The sequence below is a fragment of the Procambarus clarkii genome, chromosome 26, assembly GCF_040958095.1.
Source record: "Procambarus clarkii isolate CNS0578487 chromosome 26, FALCON_Pclarkii_2.0, whole genome shotgun sequence".
Classification (NCBI taxonomy): domain Eukaryota; kingdom Metazoa; phylum Arthropoda; class Malacostraca; order Decapoda; family Cambaridae; genus Procambarus; species Procambarus clarkii.
Genome location: NC_091175.1, coordinates 40,682,017 through 40,700,930, shown reverse-complemented (window position 1 = coordinate 40,700,930; position 18,914 = coordinate 40,682,017). Strand labels below are relative to the sequence as shown.

General features: G+C 43.6%; 1 protein-coding gene across 1 annotated transcript; it reads right to left on the bottom strand.

Moving 5' to 3' along the window:
• Positions 1–10,530: 10,530 nt before the first annotated feature.
• Positions 10,531–15,053, bottom strand: LOC138368935 (serine-rich adhesin for platelets-like). Its single transcript, XM_069331660.1, has 5 exons — positions 14,951–15,053; positions 12,716–13,062; positions 12,149–12,584; positions 11,327–12,010; positions 10,531–11,123 (listed from the first exon to the last, which is right to left on the bottom strand). Exons 1-5 carry the CDS (start codon positions 15,051–15,053, stop codon positions 10,531–10,533), a joined length of 2,163 nt encoding a protein of 720 aa, XP_069187761.1.
• Between the last annotated feature and the right edge of the window lie 3,861 nt (positions 15,054–18,914).

The window sequence follows — 18,914 nt, the reverse complement described above, 5'->3', positions numbered from 1 at the left end:
CTTTTCTACTGAAATAAGCCACAGGGTGATGAAGGTACTCCGAATCCCGCTGCATGAAGCAACCTCCTATGCGATGCCACGAGCGTCCGTATGTACCTTACACTACTTATCAAAATCAGGCACAGCTAGTACCGGGGTGGTAATTAATTAATTGACTTTTAAGGTTGGTATATGGCTCATCATGTTGTAGAGGGGAGACGGACAGGAGAGGGGAGAGGGAAATGGCACAGGAAAGGGGAGAGGGGAGAGGGAAAAGGTACAGGAGAGGGGAGAGGCACAGGAGAGGGGAGAGGGACAGGAGAAAGGAGAGGCCGGGACAGGAGAGGGGAAAGGGACAGGAGTGGGGAGAGGGACAGGAGAGAGGAGAGGAACAGAAAAGGGGAGAGGGAAATGGCACAGGAAAGGGGAGAGGAGAGGAGAGAGCGTGAGGGGAGAGGGAAGGGGAGGTGGACAGGAGTATCGACATCACAATATCTGGTCATTTTGATCCTGTCTATATGGACCATTAATATTATACTATGGCCCCACCCATTACCCCAGGTGGCCATGACAACGGTGGAGGGGGAGGTGTTGATGGATGTTGAGGTGTGTTGATGGGTGGTGACGGGTGTTGATGGGTGTTGACGTGTGTTGATGGGTGTTGAGGTGTGTTGATAGGTGTTGATGGGTGTTGATGGGTGTTGGCGTGTGTTGATGGGTGTTGATAGGTGTTGATGGGTGTTGACGTGTGTTGATGGGTGTTGATGGGTGTTGACGGGTGTTCATGGGTGTTGACGGGTGTTGATGGGTGTTGAGGTGTGTTGATGGGTGTTGACGTGTGTTGATGGGTGTTGAGGTGTGTTGATGGGTGGTGACGGGTGTTGATGGGTGTTGACGGGTGTTGATGGGTGTTGACGTGTGTTGATGGGTGTTGATGGGGGTGTTGATAGGTGTTGATGGGTGTTGACGTGTGTTGATGGGTGTTGATGGGTGTTGACGGGTGTTGATGGGTGTTGACGGGTGTTGATGGGTGTTGATAGTGTTGATGGGTGATGATGGGTGTACATGGGTGTTGATGGGTGTTGACGTGTGTTGATGGGTGTTGACGTGTGTTGATGGGTGTTGACGGGTGTTGATGGGTGTTGACGGGTGTTGATTGGTGTTGATGGGTGTTGATTTGAACACTTTGAACTGTTTGTTCCAAGTAGCGAATCTTTAACAACAACAACGGGATCACTATGAGCGTCTCTGCGCATGCAGGACCGAGCGTGGTGGGAGGAAGGAGGCAGGATTCAAGCACAAGGCATCGCCTGGTGCACACGTGCTCCCACAGACGGCAGCCATTTAACATCACGTGGTCTACAGTGCTTAAACTGTTTAATTACGTGTCAATAAATATAGTCACGGCCCGTAATCACACGTCCACAGCAGTGAACATCAGGGACTGGCAGACGCGATATCAGCAGGCCTTAGTGTTTCAACATGCTCACGTTAAGTATACTTTTCTAGTTTGATGCATCATTCAAGGTTGTGTATTTGTGGGTAGCTTATTGTTAAGTTGTGAGAAGATCAACAATACCATGTTAGTAGCTTACATTTTTTAATTCCAATTTCAGTGAATATTAGAATAAATTATAGCCTAATCAAATGCTACTCAAATTTCCGTTATTACAACGTGTAGACGAGGATGAACCAAGTTTTTACTTCCTTCACCTACGATGTTCACCTCTGGTGTTTCCTCCTTATTGGGACCTTGTGATCACGAGGACGAGTAACGAAATAGACTTAGTGAAGTAGTCTTACAGATAAGACTAAATCTTGTTTAGTAGAGAATTTGAATAAGGCCATTAGTAATTTCTAAATATATTTCTATATAGAATGATCTAGATGAATAATATAACACAATAATTTCCTGCTCAGTACTCAATAAGTTTGCATTTATTATTTCTTAGGATTTAATAATCTTTCAATATATTGATTATTTAATATTTCATGATTTTTAGAATCTCTATTCTAGTTCAGATTCTAATATTTTACTAACCCCATTAATGAACTGGTGACGAACCACACTGGTTCCAAGATATATATGAACTTCTAGAAATACCCCCCCCCCCCCAATGTTGTTGACCAGACCACACACTAGAAGGTGAAGGGACGACGACGTTTCGGTCCGTCCTGGACCATTCTCAAGTCGATTGTCGACTTGAGAATGGTCCAGGACGGACCGAAACGTCGTCGTCCCTTCACCTTCTAGTGTGTGGTCTGGTCAACATACTTTAGCCACGTTATTGTGACTCATCGCCTGCACCCCGAATGTTGATATTTGAGGCTTTTAACTTTAATCAATCAATAAAACACTACATTCATTCTCTTGAAGCGATTGTTAAATAGTTTTAACCTACTTAGGCACTGGTTCCATAGTGTCAGTCTTGTAATCACTTTTATTAATTTTCCCTCTTTTCTCATAAGTGGATGGTCCTTCGATTTATATTAATTTCATAATTAAATAATTCCATATTTGAGTCAAAGCCCCAGATACCCAACATAGGTTAGTCAAGTTAGGATAGGTTAGGTTATGCATGTTAGGTTAGGTTAAGTTAGGTTAGGTAAGATACATTAAGTTAGGATAGGTTAGGTTATGCAAGTTAAGTAAAGTTAGGTTAGGTTAAGTTAGATTAGGTTACGGTAAGTTAGGTTTGGGTTAGTTAGATTGGGGTGGGTTAGGTTAGGTTAGTTAAGTTAGAATAGGTTCGATTATGCAAGTTATGTTAGGGTTATCTTGAGATGATTTCGGGGCTTTTTAGTGTCCCCGCGGCCCGGTCCTCGACCAGGCCTCTACCCCCCAGGAAGCAGCCCGTGACAGCTGACTAACACCCAGGTACCTATTTTACTGCTAGGTAACAGGGGCATAGGGTGAAAGAAACTCTACCCATTGTTTCTCGCCAGCGCCTGGGATCGAACCCAGGACCACAGGATCACATGTCCAGCGTGCTGTCCGCTCGGCCGACCGGCTCCCTATAGACCTCCCCTAAATAACTTCAATATAGGGTAGGTTAAGTTAGGTTAGTTATGTTAGGATAGGTTACCCACCAAACACACACCGAAACTACGACGTTGGTACAACATTCGAACAAGTTTTAACACCTCCTAATCAGTTATAACAACCAATATAGCAAGTTGTAACAACGTTCTAATACGTCATAAACACGTTAAGGTAAGATGTAACAACTTTGTTACAAGTTGTAACAAGCAGAAAATAGAGACAGTTACGGTTTGTTTCCAAGATTAGGCTATGCAAGTTAAGTTAGGTTAGGTTAAGTTAGGTTAGGTTAGTTAAGTTAGGATAGGTTAGGTTAGTTAAGTTAGGATAGGTTATGCTATGCAAGTTAATTTAAATTAGGTTAGCTAAGTTAGGTTAGGTTAGTTAAGTTAGGGTAGGTTAGGTTAGTTAACTTAGGACAGATTAGATTATGCAAGTTAAGTTAGGTTAGGTTAAGTTAGTTAAGGTAGGTTAGGTTAGTTAAATTAGGTTAGTTTAGTTAAGTTAGGATAGGTTAGGTTAGCTAAATTAGGATAGGTTAGGTTAGGTAAGTTAGGATAGGTTAGATTAGTTAAGTTAGGATAGGTTATGTTATGCAAGTGAAGTTAGGTTAGGTTAGTTAAGTTAGGATAGGTTAGGTTAGGTTAGTTAAGTTAGGAGAGGTTAGGTTAGTTAACTTAGGATAGATTAGGTTATACAAGTTAAGTTAGGTCAGGTTAAGTTAAGTTAGGTTAGGTTAAGTTTGGTTTGGTTAAGTTAGGTTAGGTTGTATTAGGTTAGGTTAAGTTAGGTTGGGTTGGGTTAGGTTAAGTTAGTTAAGTTAGGATAGCTTAGGTTATGCAAGTTAAGTTAGGTTAGGTTAGTTAAGTTTGGATAGGTTAGGTTATGTAAGTTAAGTTAGGTTAAATTAGTTACACTAAGTTAGGTTAGGTTAGGTTAGAGTACTTAGGTTAAGTGTGATTAGGTAAGTTACAACAGGGAGAGGGGGAAATAGGTTAGGTTAGATATATTTTATAAAAGAAGTGCAAGTTTAATATGAAAAGCTGAACTAGTTACATTTGGAATAGATATTTTATGTCTAAAGATGTCTTAGAAAACAACACTAATGAATGAAGGAGAGTTTCTTTGATGAACGAAGATGTCTTAGAAAGCGTCTCTGAATAACGAAGGTGACTTTGAGAATAACTTTTGAAGTCTCGAAGAGTGTCTTTGACTATTTTTCTTACTTAACGACACAAAAGTTTAGATAAGAACAGTGTTGAAAGATGCCCTTTGGCTATTTTTGTACTCAACGAAGTATAATGTTAGTTAGAAAGTATTGAACGAAGCTACACTTGACTGCTTTTAGTTGATTTATGAATATTTTAAGTTAAAAAATTGACAAGAAATTATGATGAACATGGCTATTTTCAGTTGATTGACGAATAATTTTAGTTAATAAATGATAAAAGTGACTATTTTTTAGTTGATTGGCGAATGATTTTAGTTAAGGAACGTTAAGAAAACCTGATGAACATGGCTATTTTCTGTTCATTGGCAAATGATTTTAGTTAAGGAATGATAAGAAAAGAATTTCTTGGTACATTTGATTTTAAAGAACATGGAAGAGAATGCGATGAACACAGTGAACATATGGGGAATTTGACAAAGCACACAGAGAACATGTTAGAAAAGCTGATGATCACAGTGAACATGAGGGGAACATGATAAAGAACATAGGGAATAAAAAGAATGAACAATGAACTTGTGAAGAGCATAGAGAACGTTATGAAAATATGACAACGAACATAGAAAAAATGAAAAACAGGTAAGAAATATGAACTGAACATACTGTGAGCATTTTGCAGAACATGGAGTGAACCCGGAAAACATGGATGAGAATGCGAAGAATACAGAGAATATGGTGAATATATACAAATACAGTAGGATTATTGAAGGTTTGGATAATTTGGGGTTTGGGCGAGATGAAGGGGGAGGTAAGGGATGAGAAGGTAAGAGAGGGCAAAGTTAGGTGTTATTTGACCATGTGATTATTGCTTAGTTGAGTAAACGAAAGGTATTGAGAGTAGGGTGCGATCTGACCGTGTGAATATTAGCACGTTAGTGATTATTGACATAGCTGGGTAAAAAAGGGTATTAAAGGATATGATGTTTACTTTGATAGACTGGAGAGGGCCTTGATCTGAAATATTTATGTATGATAACCTAAGGCGGATATGAGTTGGAGCTAGGTAATCTGCTTTTGATTTATTTTACTAGGGGTCTGAAATGTAGTTAGGGTTTTAAATCTCAGGGGATTTAGACTGATATTAGTGAATTTACAGAGGCGAACTATGGCAGGGGGACAAAAGCTGAAACTCGGTAACTGCAGTGGCATTAGTTACTAGGTCTGAAATAGCTATGTTTTATATCTCAGGGGAATTGGTTAGATACTAAAGATGATACGAGAGGCAATTAAAGTGGGGGACAGGAGCTGGATGTCATTAATTGTTTGGATCTATTTTACTATGTCTGAAATACAGCAGTTTTAAAGCTCAGGGGATTTGATTAGATACTAACGAAGATATGAGAAGTGGTTAAGGTGAGGAATAGAGGCTGGAGCTCGGTAAATGTGTTTTCGTTACTTACTTAGAAATACAGCGGGTTTAAATTTCAGGAAAATTAATGGGTTATTGACCAAGATACGAGAGGGAACTAAGGCTGAGGACAAGAGCTGGAGCTCGGTAACTGTTTGGATTTATTGTACTACATTTGAAATACGACAGTTTAAAATTTGATTGGGGGCGGGGGGATTGGACTGTTAGTAAAGATGTTATGGGGTAATGTAAGGCAGGGGACAAGAGCTAGAACTGATTACTGACTTTATTTTATTTACTACGTGTGAAATATGACTGTTTAAAATTGGGTTAAAATTGGACTATTAGTAGTGAAACTATCCTTATAAATGCAGTGTCTAACGAATTTGGTCTTAAAATGGTATCAATTTTTTTGGGGTCTCAACTGGACTCTGATAATATTTAAATTTCTCCATAAGAATTCTTTAAGAACACAGGTGTAAGTAAAGCTCTGAATTATTTTAGTCTAAAAGTGTTCTCTGACTAATTTTGGTCATTAGTTGGACTCCGATGAAAATTGGTCTGAAAATGGTCTCTGAATATTTTTGGGCTCAAACTGGACTCTGTTAATTTTTAGGTCTTCAAACGGACTTGGACAATATTTAAATTTCCTCCATAAGAACTCTTTAAGAACTCAGGTGTAAGTAAAACTCTGAAATTTTTGGGTCCTAAAGAGGACTCGGTTAATTTTTGCTCCTAAAGTGGTCTCTGTTAAATTTTGGACTTAACTGGTTTCTGACAAATTTTCGGTCTTAAATGAACTCTATTAAATTTTGGGACTTTCAGTGGACTCTGTCATATTTTGGTCTTAAAGTGGACTCTGACAAATTTTCGGTTTTTATGGGACTCTGAATATTTTTGGTCTTACTGGACTATTACGAATTTTGGACATAAACTGATCTCTGACTGATTTTTGGCATAAACTGATCTCTGATTTTTGACATAAACTGATCTCTGACTGATTTTTGGCATAAACTGGTTACTGACTGATTTTAGTCTTCTAACTGGTTTCTGACTAATTTCGGATTTCTATTGGACTCTGAATAATTTAGGTCTTTTACTGGTCTCTGACTATATTTGGGTCTAAAATAATCTCTCTCTTATTTCGGTATAATATGGTTTTTGAAATTGTTTGGTCTAAACTGGTCTCTGTCATATTTAGGTTTAAAATAATTTGTCACATTTCGGTAAATTTCTCTGTTTAAATGGTTTGTGTCATATTTTTGGTCTCTGAAGAAAATCGGTCTTCAAATGGTCTCTGAATAATTTTCGGTCTTTTACAGGTGAAATAGCCGTAAATGGATATACAAACTAGAAGTCACGGCTAAGCTATCTATTTTCCTTAACAAAACTTCTATGAACAAATTCTCTGAAAAAAGGTCTTTTTTTCCAAATTTCGGTTATAAACTTGTAAATAAACTTCTATGATTATATGAACTCTGAAATATTTTCCTAAATCTGTTCTCTGAAAAATTTTAATTTCTCCCGTAAGAACTCTTAACAAACTTTTATGCAATTATTTTCCTCATGAGAATTCTTTAACTCCAAATCGGAAATTATAAGGAAAACCCAAGTGCTAAACGGGATTTAAAAAAAATATATCTTCAGCGCTTAACCCCTACAACTGTTGGCTTCTGTTGACAAGTTGATGTGGGCTTCTGTTGACAGGTTGATGTGGGCTTCTGTTGACAGGTTGATGTGGGCATCTGTTGACAGGTTGATGTGGTCTTCTGTTAATAGGTTTATGTGGTCTTCTGTTGACAGGTTGAAGGGGCTTCTGTTAATAGGTTGGTGTGTGCTTCTGTTGACAGGTTGATGTGGGCTTCAGTTGACAGGTTGGTATGGGCTAATGTTGACAGGTTAATACTGGCTTCTGTTGACAGGTTTATGTAGGCTTCTGTTTACAGTTTTATGTGGGCTTCAGTTGAGAGGTTGATGTTGGTTACTGTTGACAGGTTGATGTGGGTTTCTGTTGACAGGGTGGTGTGGGCTTGTGTTGACAGGGTGGTGTGAGCTTCTATTGGCAGATTGGTTTTGGCTTTTGTAACAGGTTGATGTGGGCTTCTGTTGACAGGTTGATGTGGAATTCTGTTGACAGGTTCGTTTGGGCGTCTATTGAGAGGTTGTTGTGGGCTTCTGTTAACATGTTGATGTTGGCTTCTATTGCCAGATTGATGTGGGCTTCTATTGACAGATCGATGTGGGCTTCTATTGACAGGTTGATGTGGGGTTCTGCTGACAGGTTGATTTGGGAATGTTGACAGGTTGATGTGTGTTGAAAATGAACAATCATTTAATTGTCATTTGTATGCTAAGTACAGCATTTACTAACATTACTAACTTGTAGAACTAATTGAAATTAATATTTTCCCTACTGCACATTATTTGCCAAATTCTTCCTACTTGGCATGGGGATATTGCGTCAGACAACTCCACAGAGGTATAAATACTATCTACATATTAAAGAATTAAGTAATATTCTCCCATTCTGTCAGTATTCCTTCTAAGAACAGTTAACTGACAGCATAGCAACCAGTGATCTGATATTAGCGTGTTATCAGCTAGAGATCACTATCAAACAGTTTATCTGTTATATTCAATCGTCATGGAGGAATCATAAATTTCCCTCCATTTCTCGTCTAACAAGAACCCTGTTCGTATTAATTGTTACCTGACGAAAATTTATATAATATCTAACTCCCTGTAATGTCAACCCCAGTTTTATCATCTCATTAAGTAGAGTAATTACAAGGAAAAGAAATTTCCATTTCTGCTGAAACAAGTTCGTGCCTGCGCGGACGAGACGGGGAAGAGGGGGAGAGAGGAGCGTACATTCGAGAAGAGACCAGCGTCGTGTCTAGAACTGGACGGGCTAACGTTACGTCCTCATACCTAGCACGATAAGCGGCCATATCTCTCATTCCATTGGCCTCGAGCACATCATTTAGCGGACCACAACGATTGCTGGTGACTGCTGTGACTCCATCAACGATCATATGATCGTTTCGGCGAACACCTTTACGGTTCAGTGGTAAAATCCTTTTGTATCAGAGCTCTATACATTAATTTTTTCCCTTGTTCGTCGTTACACCGTATGCCCTCCTCTAAACACCAAGTGAGTTCCCAAGTGAACTAAATTTATTCTCTAATTCATTAATAGTTGTGTATATATCTGAGCATAGGCGTCCTCTACATTTGACTGGGTTTACAGCCTGTGCCGAGTCCGCCTGAGGAGAGATCAGCTCCCCACGCCGCCCGTGTTGCAGGACGCATGTTCCAGACGAGGCTACCCCACACGTGCAGAACTATTCTCAATCACAGCTAAGAAGCTGAAATTATTTTAGTACATTTACTAACTCCTTATTAACTATTGAGGTTCATTATAATATGCATTTATAATAAATTTATTATGAATTCATATAATTTCATACATATATTTCTTAATACTTTACTAACATATTTGATATGAATAATTATCTTTTCTGATGCTAGTTACTGCATTATTCTTACCATTGATTAATTCTTGTTCTACCATGTATAATCATTGACTTTATAGAACATTTACATAATACTTATGTTACATATTTTCTCGATAATTTTCATCAACTCATTGATAATGAACCAGCATCAGTTATTCATACCAGGGAGGCACTAAATTCTAGAATTAACCCCAAATGGTGGTGAAAGTCGAAGTCTTAATTGATTAGTATAATTACAGTTCATCATTACTCTCCAAATAATCTTTTAATTATTATACCATCCATACGCACTGATACCTAATCTCAACTTATTATATCATTTATTTATTTCCCTCCTCAATAAGAAAATGGTCATTCGAATATTTCTATTTCAGTAAATTAAATATTATTTACATTAAAAGTTATTAAAAGATTTTCCACAATGTGGGCTTCAGTTGCCAGTTTGATGTCGGCTTCTGTTCAAAGGTTGAGGTGAGCTTTTGATGACTGGATGATGTGGGTTTCTGTTGAAAGGTTGACGTGGGCTTCTGTTGACAGGTTTATGTAGGCTTCGGTTGACAGGTTGATGTAGACTTCTATTGACAGGTTGATGTGGGCTTCTGTTGACAGGTTGATGTGGGCTTCTGTTGACAGGTTGATGTGGGTTTCTGTTGAACAGGTGATGTGGGTTTCTGTTGAAAGGTTGATGTAGGCTTCTGTTGACAGATCGATGTGGGCGTAAATTGACAAGTTGATGTGGACTTCTGTTGACAGGTTTATGTAGGCTTCTATTGACAGTTTTATGTAGGCTTCTATTGACAGGTTGATGTAGGCTTCTGCTGACAGGTCGATGTGGGCTTCTGTTGACAGGTTGATGTAGGCTTCTGTTTATAGGTTGGATTGGGCTTCTTTTGACATGTTGATGTGGAATTCTGTTGACAGGTACGTGTGGGCTTCTATTCAGAGGTTGATGTGGGTTTCTGTTAATCGGGTGGTGTTAGCTAATGTTGACAGGTTGGTGTGGGCTTCTGCTAACAGGTTGATGTGGGCTTCTGTTGACAAATGGATGGGGGTTACTGTAAGCAGGTTGGTTTTGGCTTCCTTTGACAGGTTGATGCGGCTTCTATTGACAGGTTGAAGTGGACTTCTCTTAACAGGTTGATGTAGGTTTCTATAGACAGGTTGATGAGGGCTTCTGTTGACAGGTTGGTGTTAGCTTCCATTGACAAGTTGATGTGGACTTCTGTTAACAGGTTGGTGTTAGCTTCTGTTAACAGATTGATGTGGGCTTCTGTTGACAGGTTGACGTAGGCTTCTGTTGACAGGTTGATGCAGGCTCCTGTTTATAAGATGATGTGGGCCTATGTTGACAGGTTGGTTTGGGCTTCTATAGACATGATGATGTGGGCTTCCATTGACAGGTTGATTTAGGCTTCTATTAACAGGTTGAGTGGGATTCTGTTGACAGTTTGGTGTGAGCTTCTGTTGACAGGTTGGTGTGTGCTTCTGATGACAGGTTAATGTGGGCTTCTGTTGACAGGTTGAAGTTGGCTTCTGTTGAAAGATTTATGTGGGCTTTTGTTGAGAGGTTGATGTGGGCTTCTGTTAACAGGTTGATGTGGGCTTCTATTGACAGGTTGATGTGGGCTTCTGTTGATAGTCTGATGTGGGTTTCTGTTGACAGGTTGATGTGGGATTCTGTTGACAGGTTCATGTGGGCTTTTGTTAACAGGTTTATGTGGGCTTCTGTTGACAGATTGATGTGGGCTTCTGTTGAAAGGTTGATGTGGTCTTCTGTTGACAGATTGATGTGGGCTTCTGTTGAAAGGTTGATGTGGTCTTCTGTTGACAGGTTGATGGGGCTTCTGTTAACAGATTGATGTATACTTCTATTGACAGGTTGATGTGGGCTTCTGTTGACAGGTTGATATGGGGTTTCTATTAACAGGTTGATGTGGGCTTTTGTTGACAGGTTGACGTGGGCTTTTGTTGACAGGTTGATGTGGGCTTTTGTTGACTGGTTGACGTGGGCTTTTGTTGACAGGTTGGTGTTAGCTTCTGTTAACAGATTGATGTGGGCTTCTGTTGACAGGTTGACGTAGGCTTCTGTTGACAGGTTGATGCAGGCTCCTGTTTATAAGATGATGTGGGCCTATGTTGACAGGTTGGTTTGGGCTTCTATAGACATGATGATGTGGGCTTCCATTGACAGGTTGATTTAGGCTTCTATTAACAGGTTGAGTGGGATTCTGTTGACAGTTTGGTGTGAGCTTCTGTTGACAGGTTGGTGTGTGCTTCTGATGACAGGTTAATGTGGGCTTCTGTTGACAGGTTGATGTTGGCTTCTGTTGAAAGATTTATGTGGGCTTTTGTTGAGAGGTTGATGTGGGCTTCTGTTAACAGGTTGATGTGGGCTTCTATTGACAGGTTGATGTGGGCTTCTGTTGATAGTCTGATGTGGGTTTCTGTTGACAGGTTGATGTGGGATTCTGTTGACAGGTTCATGTGGGCTTTTGTTAACAGGTTTATGTGGGCTTCTGTTGACAGATTGATGTGGGCTTCTGTTGAAAGGTTGATGTGGTCTTCTGTTGACAGATTGATGTGGGCTTCTGTTGAAAGGTTGATGTGGTCTTCTGTTGACAGGTTGATGGGGCTTCTGTTAACAGATTGATGTATACTTCTATTGACAGGTTGATGTGGGCTTCTGTTGACAGGTTGATATGGGGTTTCTATTAACAGGTTGATGTGGGCTTTTGTTGACAGGTTGACGTGGGCTTTTGTTGACAGGTTGATGTGGGCTTTTGTTGACTGGTTGACGTGGGCTTTTGTTGACAGGTTGATGTGGGCTTTTGTTGTCAGGTTGACGTGGGCTTTTGTTGACAGGTTGATGTGGGCTTTTGTTGACAGGTTGACATAGGCTTTTGTTGACAGGTTGATATGGGCTTTTGTTGACAGGTTGACGTGGGCTTTTGTTGACAGGTTGATGTGGGCTTTTGTTGACAGGTTGACGTGGGCTTTGTTGACAGATTGATGTGGGCTTTTGTTGACAGGTTAACGTGGGCTTATGTTGACAGGTTGATGTGGGCTTTTGTTGACAGGTTGACGTGGGCTTTTATTGACAGGTTGACGTGGGCTTATGTTTACAGGTTGTTGTGGGCTTTTGTTGTCAGGTTGACGTGGGCTTTTGTTGACAGGTTGATGTGGGCTTTTGTTGACAGGTTGACATAGGCTTTTGTTGACAGGTTGATGTGGGCTTTTGTTGACAGGTTGACGTGGGCTTTTGTTGACAGGTTGATGTGGGCTTTTGTTGTCAGGTTGACGTGGGCTTTTGTTGACAGGTTGATGTGGGCTTTTGTTGACAGGTTGACATGGGCTTTTGTTGACAGGTTGATGTGGGCTTTTGTTGACAGGTTGACGTGGGCTTTTGTTGACAGGTTGATGTGGGCTTTTGTTGACAGGTTGACGTGGGCTTTGTTGACAGATTGATGTGGGCTTTTGTTGACAGGTTAACGTGGGCTTATGTTGACAGGTTGATGTGGGCTTTTGTTGACAGGTTGATGTGGGCTTTTGTTGACAGGTTGACGTGGGCTTTTATTGACAGGTTGACGTGGGCTTATGTTTACAGGTTGATGTGGGCTTATGTTGACAGGTTGATGTGGGCTTTTGTTGACAGGTTGATGTGGGCTTTTGTTGACAGGTTGACGTGGGCTTTTATTGACAGGTTGACGTGGGCTTATGTTTACAGGTTGACGTGGGCTTTTGTTGACAGGTTGATGTGGGCTTTTGTTGACAGGTTGACATGGGCTTTTGTTGACAGGTTGATGTGGGCTTTTGTTGACAGGTTGACGTGGGCTTTTGTTGACAGGTTGATGTGGGCTTTTGTTGACAGGTTGACGTGGGCTTTGTTGACAGATTGATGTGGGCTTTTGTTGACAGGTTAACGTGGGCTTTGTTGACAGGTTGACGTGGGCTTATGTTTACAGGTTGTTGTGGGCTTTTGTTGACAGGTTGACGTGGGCATTTATTGACAGGTTGACGTGGGCTTTTGTTGACAGGTTGGTGTGATTGGGAGTAATATAAACTCTGAGTAGCCATTCAGTGGACTATATTTTCTAGTGTTCAAGTATTCTTATAGTTTCTGAAGTCATCCACTGTACTATCTTCCTCTGGTGGGTCGTCGAGGGTAATGAATATATTCCCTCTGGTGGGTCGTCGAGGGTAAGGAATATATTCCCTTTGGTGGGTCGTCGAGGGTAAGGAATATATTCCCTTTGGTGGGTCGTCGAGGGTAAGGAATATATTCCCTCTGGTGGGTCGTCGAGGGTAAGGAATATATTCCCTCTGGTGGGTCGTTGAGGGGAAGGAATATATTCCCTCTGGTGGGTCGTCGAGGGTAAGGAATATATTCCCTTTGGTGGGTCGTCGAGGGTAAGGAATATATTCCCTCTGGTGGGTCGTCGAGGGTAAGGAATATATTCCCTCTGGTGGGTCGTCGAGGGTAAGGAATATATTCCCTCTGGTGGGTCGTCGAGGGTAAGGAATATATTCCCTCTGGTGGGTCGTCGAGGGTAAGGAATATATTCCCTCTGGTGGGTCGTTGAGGGGAAGGAATATATTCCCTCTGGTGGGTCGTCGAGGGTAAGGAATATATTCCCTTTGGTGGGTCGTTGAGGGTAAGGAATATATTCCCTTTGGTGGGTCGTCGAGGGTAAGGAATATATTCCCTCTGGTGGGTCGTTGAGGGTAAGGAATATATTCCCTCTGGTGGGTCGTTGAGGGGAAGGAATGTCCCGCCAAACACGCACTGAAACTACGACGTTGGTACAACGTTCGAACAAGTTTTAACACTTCCTAATCAGTTATAACAACCAATATAGCAAGTTGTAACAACTTTCTAATACGTCATAAACACGTTAAGCCAAGATGTAACAACTTTATTATAAGTTGTAACAAGCGGAAAATAGAGACAGTTTCGGTTTGTGTTTCCAGGGGTACCCCCTCCCTCTGGTGGGTCGTTGAGGGGAAGGAATATACCCCCCTCTGGTGGGTCGTTGAGGGGAAGGAATATACCCCCCTCTGGTGGGTCGTTGAGGGGAAGGAATATATCCCCTCTGGTGGGTCGTTGAGGGGAAGGAATATATCCCCTCTGGTGGGTCGTTGAGGGGAAGGAATATATCCCCTCTGGTGGGTCGTTGAGGGGAAGGAATATATCCCCTCTGATGGGTCGTTGAGGGGAAGGAATATATCCCCTCTGGTGGGTCGTTGAGGGGAATTAATATACCCCCCCTCTGGTGGGTCGTTGAGGGGAAGGAATATACCCCCTCTGGTGGGTCGTTGAGGGGAATTAATATACCCCCCTCTGGTGGGTCGTTGAGGGGAAGGAATATATCCCCTCTGGTGGGTAGTTGAGGTGAAGGAATATACCCCCCCCCCCTCCTCTGGTGGGTCGTTGAGGGGAAGGAATATACCCCCCTCTGGTGGGTAGTTGAGGTGAAGGAATATACCCCCCCCCCCTCCTCTGGTGGGTCGTTGAGGGGAATTAATATACCCCCCTCTGGTGGGTCGTTGAGGGGAATTAATATACCCCCCTCTGGTGGGTAGTTGAGGTGAAGGAATATACCCCCTCTGGTGGGTCGTTGAGGTGAAGGAATATACCCCCCCCCCCTCCTCTGGTGGGTCGTTTAGGGGAAGGAATATGTCCCCTCTGGTGGGTCATTTACGTAAGTTAACGACGGGATCAGCCCCTGAACTGATCCTTGTTGAATGCCACTGGAAACATCCCGCCAGTCTGAGGTCTATTCTCGCACTGTGACTCTTTGTTTCCCGTTGTCGAGGTACTCCTTTGTCCACTGGCTAACCTTCATTGTCACTCCTGCCTGTTTCTACATTTTGTGCAGCAGTTTCCTGTGGGGCACCAAGAAGAAGGCTTTCTGCCAGTCCAAGAATATACAGTCCACCCATCCTTCTCTATCTTGTCTGACCTCAATCGCCCCCTATAGAACTCTATTAAGTTTGTGAGGCAGGATTTGCCATCCCTGAAATATGCTGGTTCTGCATTACAAGGTTCCTTCTCTCCAAATGTTATCCTAATCTATTGTTTATCTTTTCCGTTGTCTTGCCAGATATGCAAGTAACAGGCTGAAGCATATAATTTAATGCCACCTGTTTCTTTCCCATCTTGTATATTGGCAATATTGGCTGTCTTCTAACTCTCCAGCAATTGTCTTTCTTCCAGAGATTTGTTACATATATCACAGTAAACGGCCAGCATAAGGTTACTACTCCTTGTCTTAGTGTCCAGGATGAGATCTAATGTGAAGCCACAGCCTAAGTCGGGTCAAGATTCATCAGGAATTTTACTTCTTCATCTTAAGTTATCTCAGAGTCCTGCAGTGATGCGAGTTAGGCTCCATATAATTAGCTCAAGAACATCTCCTTCCTTGGTTGAGAAGGAAGATGTTCTACCCACACTTCTCTGTCGTTATTGGTGAATGATTCCTGTCTTATCATCAGTTTCATTACGTGTTCCTTAACTGCTGGTCCCTCAACGTGAGGCTGTGGAGTAGTCTGGGTTGTCTCGTTGCTCTGGTGCTCTGTGATTGTGCTTCCCGTCTCACTCTGAGGGACTCGATCCTGCCTCTCTGCTACCTCTCTCTCTCTCTCCTCTTCGTCTGCTCTTGTTTCACATGAATATGAGATTTATTTGAATATGAGGAGAGGAATGTGAAGGTGACAGGATGATTGTGAAGGTGAGGGGAGGACTGTGAGGGGAGATGAGGGGGTAGACTGAGGGGGGAAGTGAGGGGAGGACTGTGAGGGGAGGTGAGGGGCAGACTGTGAGGGGAGGTGAGGGGAAGACTGTGAGGGGAGGTGAGGGGCAGGACTGTGAGGGGAGGTGAGGGGAAGACTGTGAGGGGAGGTGAGGGGGCAGACTGTGAGGTGAGGTGAGGGGAAGACTGTGAGGGGGAGGTGAGGGGCAGACTGCGAGGGGAGGTGAGGGGAAGACTGTGAGGGGAGGTGAGGGGCAGGACTGTGAGGGGAGGTGAGGGGCAGACTGTGAGGGGAGGTGAGGGGCAGGACTGTGAGGGGAGGTGAGGGGCAGGACTGTGAGGGGAGGTGAGGGGCAGACTGTGAGGGGAGGTGAGGGGCAGGACTGTGAGGGGAGGTGAGGGGAAGACTGTGAGGGGAGGTGAGGGGCAGGACTGTGAGGGGAGGTGAGGGGCAGACTGTGAGGGGAGGTGAGGGGCAAACTGTGAGGGGAGATGAGGGGCAAACTGTGAGGGGAGGTGAGGGGCAGACTGTGAGGGGAGGTGAGGGGCAGGACTGTGAGGGGAGGTGAGGGGAAGACTGTGAGGGGAGGTGAGGGGCAGACTGTGAGGGGAGGTGAGGGGCAGGACTGTGAGGGGAGGTGAGGGGAAGACTGTGAGGGGAGGTGAGGGGCAGGACTGTGAGGGGAGGTGAGGGGAAGAATGTGAGGGGAAGAATGTGAGGGGGAGGTGAGGGGCAGGACTGTGAGGGGAGGTGAGGGGAAGACTGTGAGGGGAGGTGAGGGGCAGACTGTGAGGGAAGGTGAGGGGCAGGACTGTGAGGGGAGGTGAGGGGAAGACTGTGAGGGGAGGTGAGGGGCAGGACTGTGAGGGGAGGTGAGGGGAAGACTGTGAGGGGGAGGTGAGGGGCAGACTGTGAGGGGAGGTGAGGGGAAGACTGTGAGGGGAGGCGAGGGGCAGTACTGTGAGGGGAGGTGAGGGGCAGACTGTGAGGGGAGGTGAGGGGCAGGACTGTGAGGGGAGATGAGGGGGCAGGACTGTGAGGGGAGGTGAGGGGCAGACTGTGAGGGGAGGTGAGGGGCAGGACTGTGAGGGGAAGTGAGGGGAAGACTGTGAGGGGAGGTGAGGGGCAGGACTGTGAGGGGAGGTGAGGGGCAGACTGTGAGGGGAGGTGAGGGGCAAACTGTGAGGGGAGATGAGGGGCAAACTGTGAGGGGAGGTGAGGGGCAGACTGTGAGGGGAGGTGAGGGGCAGGACTGTGAGGGGAGGTGAGGGGAAGACTGTGAGGGGAGGTGAGGGGCAGACTGTGAGGGGAGGTGAGGGGCAGGACTGTGAGGGGAGGTGAGGGGAAGACTGTGAGGGGAGGGGAGTGGCAGGACTGTGAGGGGAGGTGAGGGGAAGACTGTGAGGGGAGGTGAGGGGCAGGACTGTGAGGGGAGGTGAGGGGAAGACTGTGAGGGGAGGTGAGGGGGCAGACTGTGAGGTGAGGTGAGGGGAAGACTGTGAGGGGGAGGTGAGGGGCAGACTGTGAGGGGAGGTGAGGGGAAGACTGTGAGGGGGAGGTGAGGGGCAGACTGTGAGGGGAAGTGAGGGGGCAGACTGAGAGGGGAGTTGAGGGGACTTGCCCCAAGGTTAGTGTCACTTGGTTATGCTCCCAAGGATCTATTATGTTAGTCTATTGTTAAATGTCCCGTGAATCTATTATGTTAATCTAGTGTAAAATGTCCCAAGGAACTATTATGATAGTCTGTTTGTAAATGTCCCAAGGATCTATTTTTAGTCTTTGGTGAAATGTCCCAAGCATCTACTGTGTTAGTCTATTGTTAAATGTTCCTAGGATCTATTATGTCAATCTATTGTTAAATGTCCCAAGGATCTATGATGTTAGTTTATTTTTAAATGTCTAGCGAAAAATATCCAGAAGAGTGAGACACAGCAAGTTCACGCATAATAATACAAATATTTCTACTGAAAAATAAAAATAATGTGTAACATCAATAAAATAGTGTAGTATTATTATAATTATACAGAATTATGAATAAAATATTATGAAAACATAGCACTGTTTCTCTGGCTATCAGTATAGACAGACAGTCTTCAAATCATGACAATACATCCCTAGAGAGTAATATAGACATATTGTCTTCTCAATCACATAATATATATATGTTCGTCCACAGAAAAAATCCCCATCAACTTGCAAATTTTATATATGATAAGAAATGTGGACTTTCTACATTTAATAGTCAGTATTACTCAAAATGGCTTTGCTTCTTATTTATACAATACTAGCTGTACCCGGCATCGCATTGCTGTGGCTCAGCAACGCATGTGCATTTCTGAGCCACAGCAACCTTCCCCTGTCTCCCAGTCCTCCCCAACATTTCCCCTCTCCTCCGTCCCCTCGTCCTCCCCACCATTACCCCCCTCCTCTGTCCCCTCGTCTTCCCCACCATCCCCTACTCCAGTCCCCTCGTCCTCCCCACCATTCCCCTACTCCAGTCCCCTCGTCCTCCCCACCATCCCCTTCTCCTGTCCCCTCGTCCTCACCACCATTCCCCACTCCAGTCCCCTCGTCCTCCCCACCATCCCCTACTCCTGTCCCCTCGTCCTCCCCACCATTCCCCTACTCCAGTCCCCTCGTCCTCCCCACCATCCCCTACTCCTGTCCCCTCGTCCTCCCCACCATTCCCCTACTCCAGTCCCCTCGTCCTCCCCACCATCTCCTACTCCTGTCCCCTCGTCCTCACCACCATTCCCCACTCCCTTGTCTGATGCATCCCCAAATGATCTGATGTTCCCATAAGACAATTGGGAACAACAAATGATCTGATGTTCCATCACTGAAATTTAAGAAAAACAGTTAAAAAACGAAATGAAAAAAAAACTATACTCACGAAATGAACGGTATGGTAAACAACACAGCTCAATTCCAATGCAGTGTAATACAAAATAATTAAATCAAAATGAAAATAAATCGAAATCTATGAAAATTAATTTGTCAATGCAACCAGAAACATTGAAATGGAATCGTAACAGGTTTAGTATAACGTGT